Source organism: Ammospiza caudacuta, chromosome 1, assembly GCF_027887145.1.
Source record: "Ammospiza caudacuta isolate bAmmCau1 chromosome 1, bAmmCau1.pri, whole genome shotgun sequence".
NCBI lineage: Eukaryota > Metazoa > Chordata > Aves > Passeriformes > Passerellidae > Ammospiza > Ammospiza caudacuta.
Window position 1 is genome coordinate 56,925,720 of NC_080593.1, and position 22,741 is coordinate 56,948,460.

Here is a 22,741-nt window from a genome sequence, read left to right on the forward strand (position 1 = left end):
CATTATATTATATTATATTCCACAACACATAGAAAAACTTGAAGGAGTGAGGCCAGTTATGGACCACAGGATAAAATTGGTCCATCTCTTATTTTGCTTAATTAACAAGATTGAGAAAATATAATTATTTTTCTTGTACAATAAACATTCTATAATCGTTAAAACTTTGTCCAAATTTTGGCTCACTGCTTCTATGTCTAAACAGAAAAAAAACCCTCCGTTGTTTTAAATTGGTTTAATACCTTAGGTGTTAATTTTATATTGTAGTCTTAAGTGAAGATAACTTTCAACATTATTTTAAGTTTGGTTTTCTCTCTAGAAAAACTGATGGCCTTTGTCCTAGTAATGTAATAATGATGTTTAATTTAGATTAATCTTTTTAAATAAACATTACATCTGCTTATGTACTACAGGACCTTTATTACCAGTCATATTCACAAGTGGGAGTGATGTTTGCTTCCATCCCAAATTTCAATGATTTCTACATCGAACTGGATGGCAATAATATGGGAGTGGAATGTTTACGCCTGTTAAATGAAATTATTGCTGATTTTGATGAGGTAAGGTCTAAACACTGTCTTTTGGCCATACCAGTTCTATCAGATAACTATCAACGTGATTATCTGAAGTAAATCAGTGTATCTTGAACTGTTTACTAAAACAGTACTATAAACTTCCTATTTAATCATAGTTTGTGTCCACTGGTCTTCTCTAAAGTGCCAAATTTGTACTTTTAGGCACATGACTGACCTAAAATTTCTCTTATATAGGAAGAGTATCTAAAATGAAAGTTAATGACTTTTTTTCATTGACCTCAAAATGGGCAAGACTCAACTTAGCAAATATGATATGGTTTCATGAACTTGCACATACTGTCTGATAACTATGGTTGTTTGTCTAAAATGTTATGTAATATTTAACAGTTTTATGTTTTAAACAAAGCTTATGGACAAAGAATATTATAAGGATATTGAAAAGATCAAGACAATTGGAAGTACTTATATGGCAGCTGTGGGACTCGTACCTACTTCAGGAACTAAGGTGAGAGGATTTTACATAACAGTCTTATATGAAGGAACCATTTTCCTTCAATTTCCAGAAAAACATCAGAAACACAACTAATTCTGTGTGATTATTGATAACTTCTATGACTTCTTTACATTTTGAACCTGAAATTCAAAGAACAGCTGGAGCCAGAAAGGAAAACTGCCACACTTGCTTATGTGGCTTCTCTTGTGATTTCATTGTCTGCAGCTTTGAATTCCCTGCAAGTTGGTGTATAAAATGCTCTAAATCAGGGGTAGTGTTTTAAATCTAACTTTTAAACCTACCTTTAAACCTGGTATCTTAGATGTTCTTGTAAGATGCAGGGAAAGGTGTATACTCTAGGTGTAGTGAATTTCTGCAAAACTAGCAGAAGACTATTAAAATGCAGTTTTTATATATATTTTTAATATTGAAATCTGAATGTAACCTATAACTACAATAAACATCCTCTCCCAACCCCCATCATGGACAGGAACTTTGTGCTAGGTACAGTGCTGCACTGTACCTGGCCCCTCCAAATCAGCTCTTCTTTCTCTCCACCATTAGCATTCTATTTACCACTTTAATTACTCAGCAATAAAAAAAGTCGAAGTCATTTCAAACCCACTGTCTCTGTGTCACAGTTCTTCTGTATTCTTATGATTATCTCTTAGAGTATTATTCTTAAGAGATTTCCTAGATTTCCAAGCAGCAACTGAAAAGTCAGAAAAATCTGTGAGCATCATATTATATGCATAGTATACAGAGCACTATGCATGTTAGTAATTACACTAATAAAACTAAATCATTAAAATTTTATAAAAGTACTAATATAAGAAGAGTATGAAAATTAAAGCAATCCATTCACCTCATCTGCCTATAGTTTTCAGACATTTATCCCTTGTTCTGATATGCATGTACACATGTTGTAGACATATGTTGAATACAATAGTGCGTGTGGTTTAGCATTGAAAAATAGCACAAAATAATACCAAAAAAAGCAAAAAAAAAAAAACCAGAAGATGCCTGTGGACTTTTTAGCAACAGCTATCCCTGTTAAGTAAATAAAAAACAAGACCACATTTAAATAAATGGTTAGAATTATTTGGAGTATATTACACAACTAATCTTCTGGTCTGCAAAGTATTTCTGGCAGATGCCTTCCTTTGTATCATTCCTAGAAATCTATACATTACCCAAAAAAAGAGGTATTTTTAAAAATATGTTTATCCTAAAATGTTTGACTCATGGGTTCTGAGACAGCTAAAAAACACTGATCTTTAGAATGTTTTCAGTGTGTGATCTGAGGCAAACAGGCAGTGGCATACTTTTGTGTCTGCTATAAATGCTCTTTGAACTATAATCCTCAAAACAAGTGTGTTATTGGGTAACTTTGGCATACGTTCCAAAACCTAAACATGTTTGTCTCTTGTATTTTATAGTTATTGAGTGAAGGGTCAACTGAGTTAGTCCAGTACTGAAGATACTGTTCTGAACTTATTATAGTAATGCATTTTAAATCACTGCAGAAAATCTTGTACAGAACTTTGTCTTCCTTTTAAATCTTGGGGAAGATATTGATTTTTTTCTATATATGTAGAATTTATTTAAAATTCTGTATTGCATAAAAATTGTCTGTCATATGAAACAGACAACAATTTTTATTTAACTTAAGGTTTCAGCTCTTCTGTGATGTCTACTTACTGTTCATGTGATGCAAATTAATAGAAATTACTCACATCCTCTTGCCAGTTTCCCAGTAGTTCTTCATCATACACTTGTATATTAGAAATCTGATAATCTTGCCTAGCCTGTCATACACAGACAATCACAGCCAGCTTTACACAGTCCCTGGGCTATCCTATGGAGTCATATGGGCCTCTGGTCTGTACTCTGGCAGGAGTGTTCCAGGTTCAACAGAAAATCTGGCACAGCCTCTGATTTTGAATCACTAATTACACACTAGGATTTGGACATGAACAGAAAGCAGTGGATGGGGTTATTTGCGCTCTTAACTGAGGATATTTATGTAATTAAGAGCCCAGTACCCTGATGAAGTTAAATATTTAAATCCCATATTTTACTGGATTCCTGTTTCTGCACCTTGACTTCAGCAGGTGACTACAGTAAATGCTCATTGCCTCTATCACAGTGACTTTGCTGGGATGCTCTGAGCAGTCTTTCCAGTAACTACTCTGATATTTAAATAAATAATTATTTGTTCTATCAACAGGGCAGCACACAAACCAAACTCTTTGTAGATCTTTTGCACTATATAAATTCATTTTATTTCTTTTTCACCAGGATCCTGACTTCACCAGGGTCCTAACTTTGTGTTCTTCAGTGCAGGTTCGAGTTTGCCCTAATCCTATTGATAGGTATCTGTCACCTGCAGTGCACTCAGTATTTCTCACCAGTCCTTTCTCCTGCAACCTTGAAGGGCATTGTAGGAAAACAGAACATTCATCAGACAGCAAATAAATGGAAGAGAGGAAATAAAGATTAGAAATCAAATAAAACTCTGCACTGCTCACTCCCTACTCCAGACATTGAATATTTTATCCTTCTCTGTTGGAAATGTATCCATTAGCTCTTTAAGCTTAATTCTTGTTCTTCCATGTTTTGGTGATTCTGAAAAGAGTAGAACTAGCTAGTTCACAGTGAAAGAAGCAGAATACCAGACATTCAGGCAGGTAAATAAAAATATCCTTCCCAAAAGTTGGGACTGGCACAAGGATGACTTTCATAATTTTTTGTAAATTTCCTAGCCACATAAAGCAACCCTTTCAAACTGAGATGAATGAAGGAAATAGCAACCCGTTTCTCAGTTTTTTCAGCCATTGTTTAGCACTGCATTTATAAAATCTCACTATCATGGCAAAACTCAGCAAGCTTTCATCTCACGCCAGCTTGCACAGTCCTGTTGTGTAACACCCTACTGAAGCTGCCACTGACCCTGCATTTCTTTCACCATATCCTACCTTTAGCCCACTTTCACTTATCAAATTTGTTTAAAAATTCATATTTCTTATTCAAATAAGAGCAGAACATAAGAGCAGTCATACTGACTTGAGTCAAAGATTTATTCTGGTAATCTGTCTTTAACTAACCAAGGTTAGATCCTGGGGGAACAGAATGCGATACAAAACAAATATGCAAACCTTTATTTTCCACTTCCTAATAATATGCTGCTTAGATTTTTACTACTTTGTAGCAAATATTTCTTTCATGATCTTTAGAATTATGTTAGAAGCTTGCTAAGTTTTGGAATCTACAATATCCTCTGAAGTTAGTTACACAGTTTAATAAGACTGAATTTGTAAAAATTATTTTCTTACATTTGGGGTTTTATTTACAAGTTAATACTTCACCATTTCATTTGATCTCTGTTGGAGAAAAAACATTAGTTCATTTAGATGCATTTGATAACAGCTCCCTTCAACTTGCCTGGAAAGAAAAAACACAGGGTTGTTCTGCACCTCACAGGATTAAACCTAACAGGAATTTTGTCAATGGGAACAGCATACACCCCATGGAAACTGGGAGCTAGCACAATCCCCTAAGGAAGAAGAGGGCAGAAACTGTAGTTATTAATAATCATCAGGCAAAGTAGTTTTGTAAGAAAGCAGGTTATATTCCCTGCCACACTCAAAACAAACATCTGCAGCTCTCTAGCAACGGAACCACTTTACCATGGGAACTTTGCTTTCCATTCTTCCCAGAAATCAAAAGGAGAGAGAGAAGAACAAAAAAATAGCAGAAGAAAAAAATGCATGTGCTGCAGCTACCATCTAAAGTTTCCCTTCACAAACAAAAAAATTGGTTAGATTCTTTTCCTAAGACATCTGTTTGAGCTTCTCATTATTTTTCACTTTAGTATTTAACCTGCATCTCCGTACTGTACAAATCTAATGTGCAACACTATTTTGTTTCTAGGCTAAAAAATCAATTTATTCCCATCTGAGTACACTGGCAGATTTTGCAATTGAGATGTTTGACGTTCTTGATGAAATCAACTATCAATCTTACAATGACTTTGTCCTACGAGTTGGTAAGTCATGCTTCTACAATTATCACACAAGCAGAAGATCAGTTTTTGTTGGCTTTTCCTGTGCTGTCAATGAAGGATTACCTGTCCTGCACTCATGGTTAAAACTGAGAATTCTCCATTACTGAGAGAGTCACATCCATGTAAAAGGTCAGCAGTCTGGATGGTGTGCATTAGTATTCAGAATTGTAATTCCCTCCAATTCCAGTGTGCTTACTTAATCTATGCACCCCTAAAAGGAAAGTGCACCATTAATTTTATACAATATTATGAGTGCACCCAATCTTGTGGTTTACACTTGGAGGCTGAAACAATAGTTTGCCTCTGGGCAGAGTGACAATTGAATCTCCCCCAAGCACTGAAAAAATACTTAAACAAGCTTGTCCAGAGCCAAAGGGCTTTAGAGTTGTAAATTAACACTGCTGAGGGACACATTGCTAAGCTGCTGAAAATTGAGTCTTACTGTATTATGTTAAGTTGCATCTGCAAAAGCTTTGTTGGCATTAAAAGTGCAATGGGAGCTTTTTCTCCGCAAACACCACATCACCTTAACTAGTCCTGTTTGCTCCAACAAATCCAATCCTCTGGTCTGCACAACACAACCCTTCCCATGCAATCCTTTTCATGTTATGTCGTACCACTCATTTCTCTCAGCCTTCTTAGACATCAAGTTCCCTGCTTCCCTTTCTTCATGTATCCCGCTCCTCTCCAGCATTGCTTCTACTGCTGTTCTCATTTTATTGCATATTCTAACACTAATAGTTTTCTCCAGCCTCTTTCTCTATATATTTTCATGGCTGACTTGTGAGAATGAGCTGGGCTACAGGAAAACTGAGGTTGCTAGCAGCAGAAGATTGAAAAAGACCAAAGACATCAAAGGCAGCAACAGAAGAGTTATATATCTTTGACCTCCTGTACATCCTAATAATTATAAACCCCAAATTCTCTTTGAACTCTGTTATAACTTGTCTTTCCAGGTTCACAAAGGATCAAATATCTAACCCTCATTCTTCTGCAAAAATTGTCTAGAAAAGCCCTTGCACAGAATCTCATGCAGGGTTCAGTATCTGTAGCTCTTCAGAACACTCAGAAGAAACATCCTCTTTTATATTCCAAACCAGATATTGAAATCAGTCAGAAATGTAGAACTGAGCTCTGCAGTTTCCAAAAAAATATGCTTGAGCCATTTTCACATACTTTTGTCCTCTTCTACTGTCTCTGGGATCTGAGTTGTCTAGTACTAACAACCAACCTGACACACTTCCCTTACCCCAACCTTTGTGTATTCCAGACCATTATTTCTGTTCCACTTGGAGAATCTCCATTAAAACCTCAATTAAAAGGCTTTATATATGCAACTGCAGTGGAAGTTATAGGAAACAATTAAAGATCTTTAACAGTTTGCCCCATTTTCAGCTGTGCTACTACTGGTTAGATCTTTTCTTTAAGCAAATATTGGATTTTTTAAACAATCCACAGAAGAATCATATTTTTATGTTGTCAATCAGATTTGTAATCACAAATTACACTTCTAATAAGATATCCCAAGGAATGTCTTTGTTGTGTTTCTAAGGCTTTTACAAATGCAGAAGTCCACTTGCATAAATTAGTCATAGAATCATGAATATGCTAAGACATGATTGAGTATGTAAAGAAGCCATCAGGATCATCAAGCCCAACTCCTGGCCCTGCACAGGGCAGCCCAAAAGTCACACCATGTACCTAAGAGCATGGGCCAAGTGCTTCTTGAATTCTCTCAAGCTTGACGCTGTGATCATTTCTCTGGAGAACTTGTTCCGGTGCTCAGTCCCCTTTTGGGTGAAAAACCTTTTCCTAACACCTAACCTAAACTTCCCTTGACTCTGCTTTATTATGTTAACATATATTACTGTATTATTAAAAAAAATGCTAAGACACTTAAGTCAAATCTGTTTTGCAGGATTCATGTTTCCTTGGAATAATATGCTGTAGTGAAAACCAAATTAATTTTTTAATTTTAGGTATTAATGTTGGGCCGGTAGTGGCGGGAGTCATTGGAGCCAGAAGACCACAGTATGATATTTGGGGGAACACTGTGAATGTTGCCAGCCGGATGGATAGTACTGGAGTGCAGGGAAAGATTCAGGTGAGTGCTTTCCAAGACAATTTTGCAAACTTTACATACTTCCTGTTTTATATGTGGTTACATTTTCAAGAACACTAAGAAAACGCAGCCTCTCTTTGTTCTTATGGAGAGGGCAACACTCTCCAGACGACTCACCATCAGAAATATAGTTGTTTTCTGTCTTATACACTTCACTCCTTAGAGACAATGAAATCCTCAAATAAATAATTTCCCATCAAAAGAAACAAGAGGTCTCTGCTTCATTGCACACAGTTGAAGGTGAGCTGGGGAATGTTAACACTGCTGGTCTTTGTGCTGTAGAACTTTTGCCTAAATAAGACCAACAAGGAAAGGATCTATGCTCATTTTCATCTTACCACATTTTATGTAGCTCTAAAAATTGCTTAGATACTTTGGATTGGAGAGGTGAGGCAGACAGAGAACATTGTTGCTCTACTACTAGAACCTATGGTGTTCCTCTCAAAAGCTCAGTGAACACCTGCAGTAACTTATCCAAAATATCTGTCTAATCTTCAGGGACCAAAAGGTCTTCTGCAATAAATTAACATCACTAGAACTGATACAGCTTACAATTTGGCTACATATTTCTGTTGGATGGAGCTTAATCTGTCTGTGTATTTATTTAACTCGAGACCAAAAATTCTGCTGCTCAGATTCCAGTTTTATCAGTGATCTTTACTTCTTAAAGAAAATTCTAAGTGAGCCTAAAGGCAGCTGTAGGTGATAATCCATTCTTTTATTCATATTTAATGACTAAGAAGTAAAAGGGAGAGGGGTGGGCAACTACATGAACAGAAAAAAGTAACGGTTTGTTGGTTTCTTTTCTGTCTTCAGGTGACAGAAGAAGTTCAGCGGATATTAAAAAGATGCAGTTATGAATTTGTGTGCAGGGGTAAAGTTAGTGTAAAGGGAAAAGGTGAAATGTTGACCTATTTCCTGGAAGGAAAGGCTGATGGAAATAATTCCCAAACACGGTCATTAAACTTAGAGCGGAAAATGTACCCTTATGGGAGAGCAAACATTCAGACAAAACTGGGCACCAGCTGTCCATCGGTGTCCTCAGTTGCTAGCTTTCCTGTAAAACCTGGTCTTGGAGCAGGTCAAGCATCTGCCACTCACACAAACCAAACACTGCATTATCTTCCTTCTGTGCCAGCTGTGAAGGAGGCATAGAACAAAGGAGATTTGGTTGTGTCACTTGCAGTGAACTTGGAGAGCAATGGTTGCCTGAATTTTTACTAAGAAGTCAGAGGTCATAGGCCATGTCATTAACCAAGGACCACTACAACCCAACCAAAGAGAACTTGGGGACTGTGTAATGAACTCTTGGGATGGAACATATAAGGGCTAGCAATTCTGTTATCAAAAGTCAAAATGAGATTTTCTGGAAATGAGGCATATTTTCTTGGCATTTTTAAACAGTAAGTGAAAAAGAATAGATAAATGTGCAAGCAATTATTTATGTGTGTGTGTATATACATGTTTTAATCCATATATGCACACATACAAACAGTTCTGTGTAGACTTAATATTTATAGAAATGAACATAAAAATATGTATTTATTTACACATCCACCCGCAGAGACATAGCAAAGAGATTTCTCTTTCTGTCATAGCCAGAATTGTTGGGCCTGGGATTAGCAAAGCTGCATTTAACCATGAAATGTGGAACACCTGAAGACTCTCCAGGGCTACAGTAAGACTTTGAGAAACGTGTTCCCGGTGTATGAATTAATACAATGAGAACAGTGTTTATTGAGCTGTTAATGGAGGATTAATGAAAACTGGATTCAGCTAATTACAGAACCCTACATATTTTTTTTTTAGTGCTCTTTGCATGCTCCAAAAACTTACAAAAACTTACAAAAACTTTCAGTTAAACCATTACACTAGGATATAAAGTAGATAAATCACAGAGCTTAAAGTTTAGGCAAAAGAACAATATATATTCTTTCCATTAAAAAAAAAATACAAGCATGGTAGAGCATAGAATTTGCTGCCTCTTTGTAGGTCATTTGACTCTGTGCAAGACAGAGGAGCCACCCTGCAAGCACGGCAATACGCTTCTGCAATATAGAAACAGTCCTGTATGTACAGTGCTGATTTTACTGAGGAGCAGAAGGATGGTATTATTTCAGACTTTTAGAAATAGCACAAGTCCTGTGGCTCAAGTCCAGGATTTACCATTCTAAACAGCTCAAGAAACAGTTGTGTACTGGCGGCAAACATGCTGCTTCTATTTTTGTGACATTTGTATGTTTGGCAACATAGTTTTATATATTAATTGATTTTTAAATTTATGCCACAGTTTTATTACACCTTGATTCTATCCAGACTCATTCTTCAAAGCTGTACAATTATAGAAAGCTATAATTCTGAGAAACAAGCACAGTCAAACTTTGCCAAATGAGGAGCATTGGTAAATGTGCCAGGAAAGCAAGGCCTGCTCTTAATTTGCATAAAAAGGAAAATATTGTGGCTGCGTTTTTCTCACTACTGCCCAAATCATATGGCTTATGGTTTCATACTGAAGTGATGAACCGGATGTAAAAGGTAGGGTGCAACTCCATAGTCAAGGTGGGAGCAGTTGAAATCATCCTGCTGAGGGACATGTACTCCATGGACATGTGCCATTTTGTCCTGGTGGGGATTCACAGGCTAACTAACCACCTCTGCTTCCCAAAAGAGAAGTAAAACTTTACGTTGCCTAAAAACATGCAAAACTTCCTTTTAACAAGCGAAACAATCCACCCCCCCCCAAAAAAAAACCAAGATCAAAAACCAACAACAACAGCTAAAGCCAAAAAAACCACCAACAAAAAACAACCCACAAAAGTAAAAACCTCACTCCAGAATGCAGAAGTTATACAGATTGTACAACAGAAAATTTTCATGTGCTAAGTTTCACACTTCCCTTTGGTGGCCTATTTTGTAGCAGATTTCAGTGGAAAGAAAGTTCTGAGAGAGTCCCCTCTTATCAGCTTTTGCTTTGGAGCAGTAATTTTTTGCATTAAAAGTATATACAGCATGTCGTCAATAGATGAAAATGGTTAAAGAAATGTTGCAGGAATTTCTGTTCTCCACTCAGGATACTGTGGGACTCCAGTGTTTTTCAGCAGAGTTTTAAATTAATTTTTATGTACACTGTCTGCTGGGTGCTTCATTACAAAGCTGCCAAAGTTAGTCTTATGATTAAAGTGACTGTAAAAACCAGAGAACTGCTTCTTAATTGTACTGTACAGGTAATATGCTCCCTGACTGAGCTGAACAAAGTCACTGCATTTCTTTATCTCTCTAGGAGCTACCCAGTTCACAGATATTCTTCTAGAATAATTTATTTCTGGTTTTGAGAGTTTCAAATAATTTTAAAAATATATATACATGTAGAGAACACAGATTTAAAAGAAGAAATATTTACAAATAAACTGAGTAAGTAGTATTCATGTAAAGCACACTGCACAGTTATGTTCTCTAACAGGTTTGTAAGAACTAAATAATCACATGGGTAAGTCAAACATTTAACCAAGCTGGAAAGCATTATATGCAATAGCATTAATCACTCAGTTCCTCTCTCACAGAACCCATTCTACACAATTTTTGAATTCAATGAATTTGGTATAATTTCACTGATAATAATGAAAAAAAAGCATCTTCTAGATGATCCTAGAAGTAGGATCTACATCCTGGTAGTATGTGAAAACATCGACCAAACAGACCCATTTGCCCATTTTAGTGAAATTACTTATTTGTTATTTTTATTAGGCTCAAGATATAGGCATCTTGCCATTGTTCCTTTGATCTTTTACTGAGTGGACAGTTAGCACACATGAATTGTCCCCTCTGCGGATATTTTTGTGACTGTTCTCTTTCCCAGACCATTCCCAGTCTGGTAATATCAGTGGAAGATCATGTAGCAAGGTAAATTTAGATTATTCATGTTAACATTTTAAATTATTAGCAGGTAATAATTAATTAGAATTGGCCCAAAGATTTTCAAAGCCTAATCCTCTTTTCCAAATAAGGCATGTTACTTTTGCAAAAATCTTTTCCATGTTGAATGGAAAGGACCAGACAGGCACAGTCCAACATCAGCTTCTCATTCTGTGCTTTTGGAGGAGGTCTCTGCCTCCTAGAGCAGTTGAGTGGATCAGGATGGCTTCTTGGTACTGCAGGCAAGCTGGTGTGTATTTCCCAGCCTACAGAATCAATAATGGTATATTTGGAGTTGGTTTCCAGACTTTAAGTCATAGATTTAGAGAATGCTTTGGGTCGGAATGGACCTTAAAGATCATCTAGTGCCAACCCTGTTGCCATAGGCAGGGACCATGAGCCTTCCAATAGGCCATGTTAACATCACTCTCATGAAGTTCATTACCATTAACATCATTATCCTGTCATTAATACAACATTTGTATTATGTTGTTGCTGGTTTTACCATGGGGAAAAGGATATATTACTTCATAGTCCTGGACTGAGCAGTATAAATTTATGAAGAAAGTTCATCTAAGGCACAAATTAGTCAAATACAATGTAAAAATGATAGGCAGGATTCAGCAACCACTTCAACAATGAAAGCTAAGTGCCCATTGAAATCATGATATAATGAACTGTACTCTTCTCTTTATGCTTTCCCTCCCTATTCATATAGTTTTTCCCCACTTTCCTGTTCTGTCCACATTTGTTTAATTTCAGCTCTTGTGTGACAGTTTTAAATGGCATATTTAATCTCTCAGCTCTTCTGTATTCTTTGACATGTTTAATAAGTTTTATACACGGAAAAAGGGAAAATAAACATGGAAGTAATACTTCTGAAAACCTCATAAATGCACATTTTCTGCCAGACTGTAAGCAAAATTTTTATTGGCAATTTTCCTAAGATGGTATGTGGCCCACTCCAATATCCCTGAAAATCATCAGAAGGATTTCCCTGTATTTCTGTGGAATTTTTGTTGTGCTTCATGCAGTTGTATTTCCCGTCTTGCATATATTAATTTTCTGGTGAAGCACTCTACCCTTTGCCTAGGTAACCTTGCTGTAGCCCCGTCAAGGTCTCTGTCCCACAGAAACCAAAAGTCCCATGTGTTCATCTGAGGACAGTTACTTGTTGATTTGCGGGCAGAATAGCCTCCTGTACTTCTGTTCACTGTTTTGTGCAGCTGTTAGCTTGAAACAATTAACAGATACAAGCGCTAAAAAGCAGAGATGCCATTTTGGCATGTCAATGTCTGTCAATAGCAAGCACAATATTTCACGTCAGCTTGCATGCTTTCTCTTTCAGATAATAGTAATAATAGAAGTCTTTAATTCTTTATATAAACATATAAGTGAAAGAGATCTTTAGTCTTGAGAGCTAATTTCTAAAAAAGTAATTTCTAAGTATTCCTATACTACCTTTATCTTCAAGTGGTTTTAAAATTCATATTCTATGCTGAGATTGCAAACTGGCATTCCATTGGATTACTGGCTAGATATTTCCAAACATATTCCATTTACATTGACTAGAAATCTACTTTACCCAGCCTGTGAAATGCATATTTTTTTGTAGCTGCTTTGCCCTGTGGCTAGTGACACTCCATTATCTTCACTAAACAAGCACAAATTTTCGCTTGCTTTCCCTCGGTGAGACTGAGAGCCAAAAACTTCAGGTTTTTAGAGCTGAATCTGCATCCCCTTATGAATCCATAAGGCCTGCAGCAATCACCAGTTTAATGTGCTTGTAAAGGTCAGGAGTTGAGCTTCTGTAGGCCAAGTTCTGCCTTGGGTTCTAACAATGTCTCATGTCAATATTGAACTGAATATTTTACAGCACTGTAAACAAGAGTAGGTCATGCACCGAAATCTCTTTCACACTTTTGCCTGTAATTTATCTGTCAGGCAAAATAAAGTAGTTGGGTGTCACTAATTGAATGGAAACAGTATATGACCTGTGCCATTTCAGTGCTTTGAAGAGTCTGAATACATTAATAAGTAGCGTGAATAATTTTCCTGCGTTGGATTCCTGCTTGTAGCAGAAAGAATGCATTTTCTTTACATCAGCAAGTCCAGATTCTGTATGTGTTCTGCCCAGGCAGGAGGACTATTTAGCCATAATATTATTTCAAGTTAGAGTTTTGTATTACAGTGAAAACCAACATTTTTTTAATTTGTGATAAACCTGTATTATAATGCCTTATTTTTAATCTTGTACAGTGTTAAACAAGCAACAGAAAACATTGGCCTTTCATGTATTATTCACTTTAAAAGATGTATTGTACTATGAAATTTTGTAAATAGTTTTAGCTGGAACAGGTAGTTGCATGTACACTTGTAAAAAAAGAAGCAAAAAGGCACACTTTTAACAAAAATGAATGATTTTTGTAAGAGGCATTTTACATATGCATGGAGATTATATATCCTTTTAAAATTGATGTATTTTTTGGTTTTCCTTGCAATCTACTGCATGCCATTCATGCCTGATTTCAGTAAAACAAAACAGTATGTTTCCTTAAATGTTTTTGACATATCACTCCTGGCACAGTTAAATCACTAGTTGCATGTGCATTCAGCTAACCAAAATACAATCAGCAAATAAAGAAGAAAAATCACTTCATAATTGTGATCTGCCAACCTCAGTGTTTCAAGATCCATTACACAGCATATGAAAAGTGTTATCTCTAAGCTGTCTTCAAAAGGTACCTTCTGGTCATTAGAAGCAATAAACTACTTTCTGTAATATAAAAAGCAAACCAATACTCTAGTTCAAAATGGTGTAGTATCTGACATTCAGTGGTTATTCTCTGATACTGCACTTGATGTATCAAGAAGGACTAGGTGTCAAATCCATCTCTGCTGTGTGCAGGTGCAACACTATGGAAGGCAAAGAAGGTGAATTTGGCCCATTCATGTTACCCAGAGTGTATTTCTAATGGGATAATAAGTTATTGTATATGAAAAGTACATAATTCAAATAGGTGGTTTTCCTGGATTCATACATACATACATATATATATATATATGTGTGTGTGTGCATATATAAATATAAATATAAATATATACATACATATAAATTAATTTTGTTGCCTTATTACTGTCAGATTTTTTTACTTATTTTTCAAATAGTTTATATTGCTAAGCAGAAAGTATTTAACAAAACTATTCAGAGAAACTTCATAGCATTTATCTGGTTTTGAGCCATCTGAGTTCTCTGATGATTCCATGCTTCCAGAGATGCCTCCTTTAGGCATCACAGCCTAGCCCACACCTTGATGCTGATGTCAGCTAGTGACAATGAAATACGAAATCAATTTCCAATCTTCTGTCTGATTTTTTCCCATAAAGCTGATGAACAAACTTAAAATTCTGAAGGAAAACTTAAAATTCTGAAAGTATTTTGCACACTTCCTTTTTAAAGTTGTCACATCCATGTCACAAAAACTCAGGATTACTTCTCAAATTACTTATATAATTGCTGTAAGGAGTATTTGAGGAGCATAACACTGGGTCTTGTGGCAAAGGGAAAAGGGTGTAGACTGTGAATACTTTCTGCTTTGGATAAGGATTTGCATTTTACAATTTGAGCTAGTGTTATAATAGAACTCAGAAATCTCTTAATTTTTTTGTTTAATCAGGTGACCGTAGGGTTAACTAAGCAGCACAGCTTCTGCAAGTACTTTTGAATTCCTACATTAAGAGGCAGGTTCATACAATATATCCTTGTTGCCTGCATAGAAAAACCACTACCTTGTACTGACGATTGTCTTCATTATAGTAGTTAAGGGTTTTTAACAATCATAAACTAGCTCATCTCAAATTCGGTGGGTTTTACATCTCAGTGTGGTGTAATTGTTGTGAATAATGACAATCTGGACACTTCTCCTGTACCCCACCCTGTTTATGATTGCCGCTTTCCAGAACTCTGTATAGGCAATTTTTAGATCATTGTTCATTTTAATCCCATCTGTCACTGAGTTCTCAGGCCAAATCTAAATCATTAATAAATATATTAAGGTAAATAATGGGAAAAGTACATATAAGGGAGTGGCTGCCTGTTGCTCTTTAATTCCTCTTCAAAATATCACACTGCTTGGGTGGCCTGATGTGATTTACAATCTGATTGGTGCAAGGATAAAAAGAAGGAAAGAAGGAAAAAAAATTGGGCAAAGTTAGCAAGAGTACAAAAAACCAAAAAAAGTAGCCTGTGAGATAGCAATTGCTGAAAGAAAAGGGTGAAAAGCCAATACTCTTCTGAAGTCAGCGGTAAAACTCAGTGACATGGAACAAGTCTGAAGTTTGACCTGGAAGTACTTAACCAGATTCATAGTGCTACAAAAATAAGGCTTGTGTTTAATTGCATGGTCAAATCAGTTTCTTAGGTTTTGTGTCACATTTACAAAAATATTCAAGGTGTCCTGGTGAACCACTTCTAGAATTTCAAAAGGAATTATTAGAAGTAGTTGGGGGTTGTCGCCTTTAATATCTATTTTTTGATCATTAGGAAGCACCTTGGAATTTGAATTAGCATTGGTTAATATAAATAGTATAAGTCCTGAAAGGACTTGGTTTAGCTTGTGCCTTACTGCATGCTGGAGGATCTACTTCTTCATATTAGGATCCCCATTGTATGCCTTCTGTGGCATCCGACATGACACATCTGCATAAAACTGAAGGAAAGAAAAAGTGCTGCATCATTGTGAAGATTTTTTTATTAATTCCTTTCCTACTTGGGTTTACTACCAGTACAGCTATGTGAATGCAAGGAGTGCTCCATTTGTTTGTGGAGGGAGGCCATACACAGGTATATGCAGGCCCAAGCTGAAGAATAATAGGTTTCCTAGAAAGCTCAGCACATACAGTGAGCTGAATTCTGCAGAAAATATTTTCAGATATTTTGGGACTCCTACCAAAGCTAGCTGCTCTCCTCTACAAAACACCTTGTAACTGCACTACCAGATTTGCTAGATGTAGGCTAGCCTGCTGGTGGTAAAACAGCTAACAAAAGGTTCTTGCTGTGGGCTAAAGTGGGCTTTAATTACTGTGGTTATGCACACCATCATGTCTTACTTTCAAGTGCCTGACCTTCTGCTTTAATCCAAGACCTGTCTGTAGTGGCATCAGTTATGAAAACCTTCAGCTGGCACATTGAAGTTACTTAGGTGATTTCTCATGTCTTTTGCTCCTTAGTGCACATGGGTGCAAAGGTTGTCTGTTTCAGACAGATTTCACATGCCATTCAAGGAATATATCAAGAATTTTCAGTGAAATGTAAATGAAAAATAATTATCTGTTCCATCAAAATTGCTTCATGATAATTATATTTTTACTTGCTACAGTAGAGATTCTTCTTCACTTAGAATTTCTGCTTTCTTTACAGTAACATTACTAAGGCTCAATAAGGAAAAACAAAGAAGAAAAGAGCAAGTTATTGCATAACTTGCTCCCATTTGCAAGCATAATTGTCTGTACAAAACTGAATTTAGAGCAAACAGAGAGTTTCTTTTCTGCATTCAAACTCCTGGTTGTTACAGAGAAGTAGCTTTGAAAAATACTAGAGAATACAGTAAGAATGAAAGCAATCCTTACTTGTTTAAAAACTAGAATCCAAGAACAGGTGCCTTTTCTAGTACAATTAACTCAATACAGAGAATCTTAGAACAGTGATATTATTTTCTTTGAAATTCTGACAGAGGTTAAATTCTGACACACATTTCACAGTTTCAAGCAGATTCAGTCAAATTTGACCCATCTCTTAAAATGCCTGTCTTTAAAACTTGCGTGGCAAGTAACATCTGTGTGAATTGTATCCTGCTGGTAAGTTCTTGTACTCTCTGCTGTCTGGAGGTTAACTTCTGCCCTGCTGCCATATGTACATAGGCTCTGCTTGGAAATAAGATGCTCAGCATTTCTCCAATCTGTTAATTGAAAAGATGTAGAAGTGTTTTATAATTAATATTCAGCAGCCTAAGGTAGGAAGCAAAAGACTACACAGGGCTTGTGTTCTATAAACAAAATTAGTCTGCCTACACATAATGACAGAGTCCATTATAGCCTTATTCATAATTTTAAGCATCCTAGAAATATTTAAATGTAATAAATATCATAGCAATAAGAGGAGATGAAGCTAGACATACCTGCCTGCCTCTTAACACCACATAAGTCTTCTTTGCATGTAAAATACGACCTACAGCTCATAAAATAGTGCTTCTTCAGAAACTGGTACCCATTCTACCCTTAACTCACCCTCAGTTGTTCAATGCCATTATATTTTTGTTGAGGTGTTTCCTGTACACCCAGGCCATCTCCCTCTGCAGGTACTCGGTCACATAGTTGTCAAACTTCTTTTTCAAAAAGAAAATACATTTTCAGAAAATTGATTTTTTTTTATACATAATAGATGTTTAGGGGATTTAAATACATAATACATAATCTCGTTAGGAAGCAGTACATGTGACAACAAACCTGAAAGGGCATATAAACATACTCTGTGGTGGGAATGCAGGCCCCAGCAGCTGGCAGCAAGCTGGGCAATAAGGCTTCAATGTGCCATCAGCAAACAGGGCAGCATCTCTGCTCAAGGGCCTGAAGAAGAGACACAGTTAAGAAAGAGTGGTGTAGAATTCACGTTCCCTAGTAGTTTATCAAGAACATGCAAACCCATTTCAAGAGCAGTCATGTTGTCTGTGTCTGGAAACCAGTCTTTACTAAAATATTAGAGGAAAGATACAGGCTTGGAGTACTATTAGGTTGGTTGAATTGGAACATTCAGTAAGAAGACTGTGAAAGAGCAATCTTAATCTACTTAATCTGCAGATGTTTGCAGCAAATTCTGCCCTGCTTCTGGACTAACTTGAATATTTGCTTAGACTTAGTGGAAAAAAGCATTACTTGCATCAGGTAGACATATGGTAAAACCAAGGTATTCTCTGTATTTATTGTTATAAAAGTTTTCAGTGGAATTTTTAGGTTTTTTTTACAGCACAGTAAAATTAATGAAAATATGAACTTCAACAATTATTGAATTTTTTGATCAAGCCTTATTCTACTGTCTATTCCTCTGCCATGTCAGATGGGGTGTTTCCAGTGACTTCAAATGGACCAGGAGGAAGCCTACTTTATCACAAAAGAAACATCTACATAGGTAAAATGGGTAGTCCTAACTTTAAGGAGTGAACAAGTCAAGATGTCATTATTCCAACTTCTATAACCCACTGAACCTATAAATAATCTTTTGATCTTTAAAGCTATACACTATATATATATATGTATATGTATATACATACTACAATACAATAACTTAACACTGGGTAACTTCTAATGATAAATTTTCATTAATAATACGGGTCTATTTTTATGTAAATATATTATTGTAGAGTATCTTCTAGTCTTTTTCAGGATTGTTAAATTGAGAAGAGCAATTGAATATTTGTCCTATTTTTATGTTAAAAAGTGAATGGACTGAAATGTTAAATGTGAATGTAAATTTCTTATTGCAACTTTTATACTGAGTGTTTGCACTATTATAATTTCTGGAATCAAATTAAAAATAAAGGAAAAAATTGCTTGAATAAACAGCTGTATGAGATTGTTGTTTTGGTTTCAGTTTGGCTTTGGGGCAGGAGGTTGTTTGGGATTTTTTCTGTTTGTTTTTAAATCAAGTTGTATTCATTATTATATAACAAGCTGCCTCTCAGGTGGTCCAGCTACAGCTTCTCAGTCAGGCTATGAACATGCCTCTAGAAATGCTGCAAATCTGCTTTCAGAATTGCTTTGAACTAAAGAATCTCTTGAGATCAATTCAGCTCCCTTACGAGTTTCGTTGATTTTCTGCATTGACCACAGTGTAAGCCAGCTTGGGCCAAGGGTACCATTCACTGTGCAAGCAGAGGAAAGTAAATATACAATGACCAGCAAAACACCAGCCACACAGACCAGAAGACAGTGAGGGGAAGCGTATCTCTCCCTTTTCACAAGGCAGAAATTATTGGTTAATTTAGGACAAGTGTAGATTTTGTAGGCATTTTATGTTATACAAGATACAGAGCCAACCTGAGAGCAAAATTGCATAGGTTAACTTAAAATTGATTTTAAAACTGATACAGTTTTGTCAGGGAATATGCCTCACAATAGAGTTGCTAAATTTGGGTAGTACAAAGTAATTTGCTGTACCACTTCCAAATGACAGCAGACTCCCATCTGGCCAGCTCAGAGCAGAAGCAGAGGTGCTCAGGTGCCTCATTCCTGTCCATGAAGATATGCCCTGAGATACCTTGGAAATGCAGGGTCCCCTGTGATGTACAACAGCCTGGGCTCAGATGCAAGGGGTTTTAATCCAAATGCTAGACAGTCTCCCCTGCTGTTTTTCTTGCAGGTTAGAGAGCACAGTGTGAGTTGTACAGAATTACAGTGCTGTGAAGGAGTGTGATGGAACTGTTCTTGGTTTGACCTTACATTAGTGAGAAATGTTTGAGGCCTTATGTAGTCTTTTTTTGCCTTGTCCTTCCCTTCTGAAAGACATGCCAGACCTTCCTAAGTGTAAATCAGAATTACTTCACTAAAGTCAAAAGGACATAAATAAACTGAAATCTGTCCTTCACCTTCACTGTACCTATTCTGCCACATTGGTATTTTAAAGTTTTCTCTTAATAATAAATGTGTAACCCTCTGCGTGTTGTTTCGGGGAATTCTATGCACATGAATACACACAGAGCTACTTATACACATGTATGAAATATGTACACTCACAGGCACATATGTTAATGACTCAGGTCATTACTTGGAGACTTTTTTTCTGCCATGTCTCATTACACAACCAAATCACTTCAGAGACAGTATGAGAATTCATTTTGGTTAAAGAATGAGGCAGGATCAGTATTAGAGTGTTACCCCTCTGGTAACACTTTTGGACATGAGGAATTCCAGAGAGCATTTCCATAGCATAAACCACCCAGGACTGAAACTGAGGTTCTTGTCCAAAAATATTAGCGGAGGACATTGTCGACTTCAAATAGGCAGAAGGGGAGAATAGAAAATGAGAACATTGTGTACATTGTCCATTGTGTACCTTGGTGCATTGCCATTGTATCTATGTCAAAGTCTTCCAGTTTTGCAGCCATTCCCTAGAGCAGTGGGTCACCTAATGCCGTTTCTGCTGGCAGAACATGATGTTCAATGGAAGGAAACAATTATACAGTTGTCAAATCATGGACCATATTCTTCTTTGGGCCATTATGATGGAAAAAAAAGACTCATAGCTATAAAGTGAGCCATGTATTAGAGATTGTCTGTGACATTTTTGGCTCTTATGAAACCCTCTGAACTGCCAAGAGAGCATTTAAGAATGGGGATCTTGAGGTATAGTCAGGCTGCTTAGGAATCCTGGTCTGATCCTAATATTCAGTCTTGTGTAGATTATTTCTGCTGTCAACTTCAGCAGTAGTTTGCATAGGTTTCCAGGCTCAAAGCTCAGAATGGAAACTAGTTTTTAATATTACATTAATATAAGTCCCCCAGGCTTACACTGTTCCTGTACTTATAACCAGGCATTTGTTAACTGTTATTAGATTTAGCCATAAAGAGTTAGAAAGGAAGAAGCTAGTGATGAAGTAATCATTATTATCAAGAACCTTTTCATTTACAAGGCACACTCTGAAGATGCCAATGATGTCTTTCATAGAGATGGTGTAACATAAATTACCACACCATCACAGACCAAGCAGATGAGCTTCCCTATCAGAAGTGCTCTGCTTCACTAAGTCAGAGGAACTCTGATTGATTAATTAGCTTACCCCCAGCTTAGACCACCTGGAGATTCATCTGCACAATTCTAAGGTGGCAAGAAAGAGCCATTTATACTCACCTGGCCTTACTTCCTGCACAGGACTATACTCAGTCTGGCCATGCTACTGCACTGCACAAACACGGCACTTTTAGTTTATTATTGGACGTAATAAAGTAAAACAAATCCATCATTTTCTGGTTGCTGAGAGATTTGAAGCTAGGTGTTTGTTTGGCCAAACTGGGCTCATACTATTGCCAAAGGTCAGGAAAGCAGCACGGACTGTTTTCCCCCAAACTCTATAGTTACTCTGTATGTTTATTGAACTTTGGCGATACTGTTATGTCCTCCTCAGCAGCTCTGCCACCATAATTAAAAAGGAGCACTTGTATCATAAAAAACACAGCAAGTTACTGAGGAAAGGTCTCAGTTGAATATTAACTCAGATTGACTTGTGGGGTGTAGAAACACGTAGAAAGTGTATAGGACACTGACTAGTGAATAAACAACATGCAGACAGAACACATAGTGGCATTCTGGTAAGAAAAGAGTGTAATGAAGAGGAATCATTGACGCAATTACAAAGGCAGTGGTAACATATTGATTTTATCAAGGTCAATGATCTCTACTTCTATTAAAGTACAACTGACTTCTTACTACAGAGGTAATTAGATTTTTTGAAGTTAAATTTTGATCCTCCAGACTTCTATATAAAAAAGTTAATATTTTTCAATTTGACATCCCCCACAATGGTTTTAGACTGGCTACTTGTATTATAACCTTATTTAACAAAGAGAGACAACAATTTTCACTGCTTTAAGCTTTCATAATTGATCTTCATATTTTAGCATCTTTTTATGTGTACAAACTAATCTTCCTTTCACATAGAAAGGAAGGGACTTTATCTGAGGGCAGAGCTGGTCTAAACTGAGGGAGGACGTGGCACTGAACTTTTCTCTGAGATGTAAAGGTATGTTCCTTAAGGAAATTTTTTCTTCAGTCCTACTATTACATTAAATCAGAAAAAAAACCTGACTGTTAGAATACCACTTCCAATTCCTGGCAACTGGTGGACCTCAGTGAAAAATTTATATCGACATCCATATAAAAAGCTTTTAAGAGTATTTGAAATGGTTCAGAGACAAAGTGCCAAGTCTCCTTGTTCCTTAAACTCTTATTGAAATGAATCATATGGAAGATAATTTAGACATGTAAATAAGAGCTTGACTTTATAAGTAGCCATGAGTAATTCAAAATCATGGTTTTGAATGCACAAAATTGGATTTGTTGTCCAGTCATAACAGTCATAACCAAAACCTGTAGAAATATATAACCTGAAGCACAGATCAGTGTATTGCTAGTTCAAAGCCATTTTTGTACTAAGAGGTTATTAAATCGCTACACCCATTTATCCAGGATTCCCTAAAGCTTTCCTCTCAGGCTCCTTATGAGGTGCTTCTATGATCAGATTGAATGACAATTATGCTGTACGTAAGTCTGTTCCTGGACACTGTAGACAGACATTGATCTTGCCTCTGTCCAGGAAAAAGTCATTGCCACACTGAAAAATGGAAACCTCCAACACTTGCAAAGGTACCACTTTCACATTACCAATATAAATAACATGTGAAGAAAGTGTTCCAAAAGGCAAAAAACTTAAAATTGCTGAAGAACAAGATTGTACATAATGCTTTTCAGGCACTGAAAAGTTTGTTTAACAGACTACAAAGGATTCATATTGTCCTTGGTTTCTGAAGGTTTCAGCAAAGGTTTTGCTGGTGAAGGGACTGGC

The 22,741-nt window shown here is 36.5% G+C and overlaps 1 protein-coding gene across 1 annotated transcript in view; it reads left to right on the forward strand.

Moving 5' to 3' along the window:
• The window catches only part of ADCY1 (adenylate cyclase 1), a 149,301-nt gene extending 140,929 nt beyond the window's left edge, over positions 1-8,372 (forward strand). The window contains exons 16-20 of the mRNA XM_058816379.1: positions 414-560; positions 943-1,041; positions 4,963-5,077; positions 7,075-7,199; positions 8,034-8,372. Coding sequence (XP_058672362.1) covers positions 414-560; positions 943-1,041; positions 4,963-5,077; positions 7,075-7,199; positions 8,034-8,372 — 825 coding nt within the window. The remainder of the gene's footprint in view (positions 1-413; positions 561-942; positions 1,042-4,962; positions 5,078-7,074; positions 7,200-8,033) is intronic.
• The last annotated feature ends 14,369 nt before the right edge of the window (positions 8,373-22,741 follow it).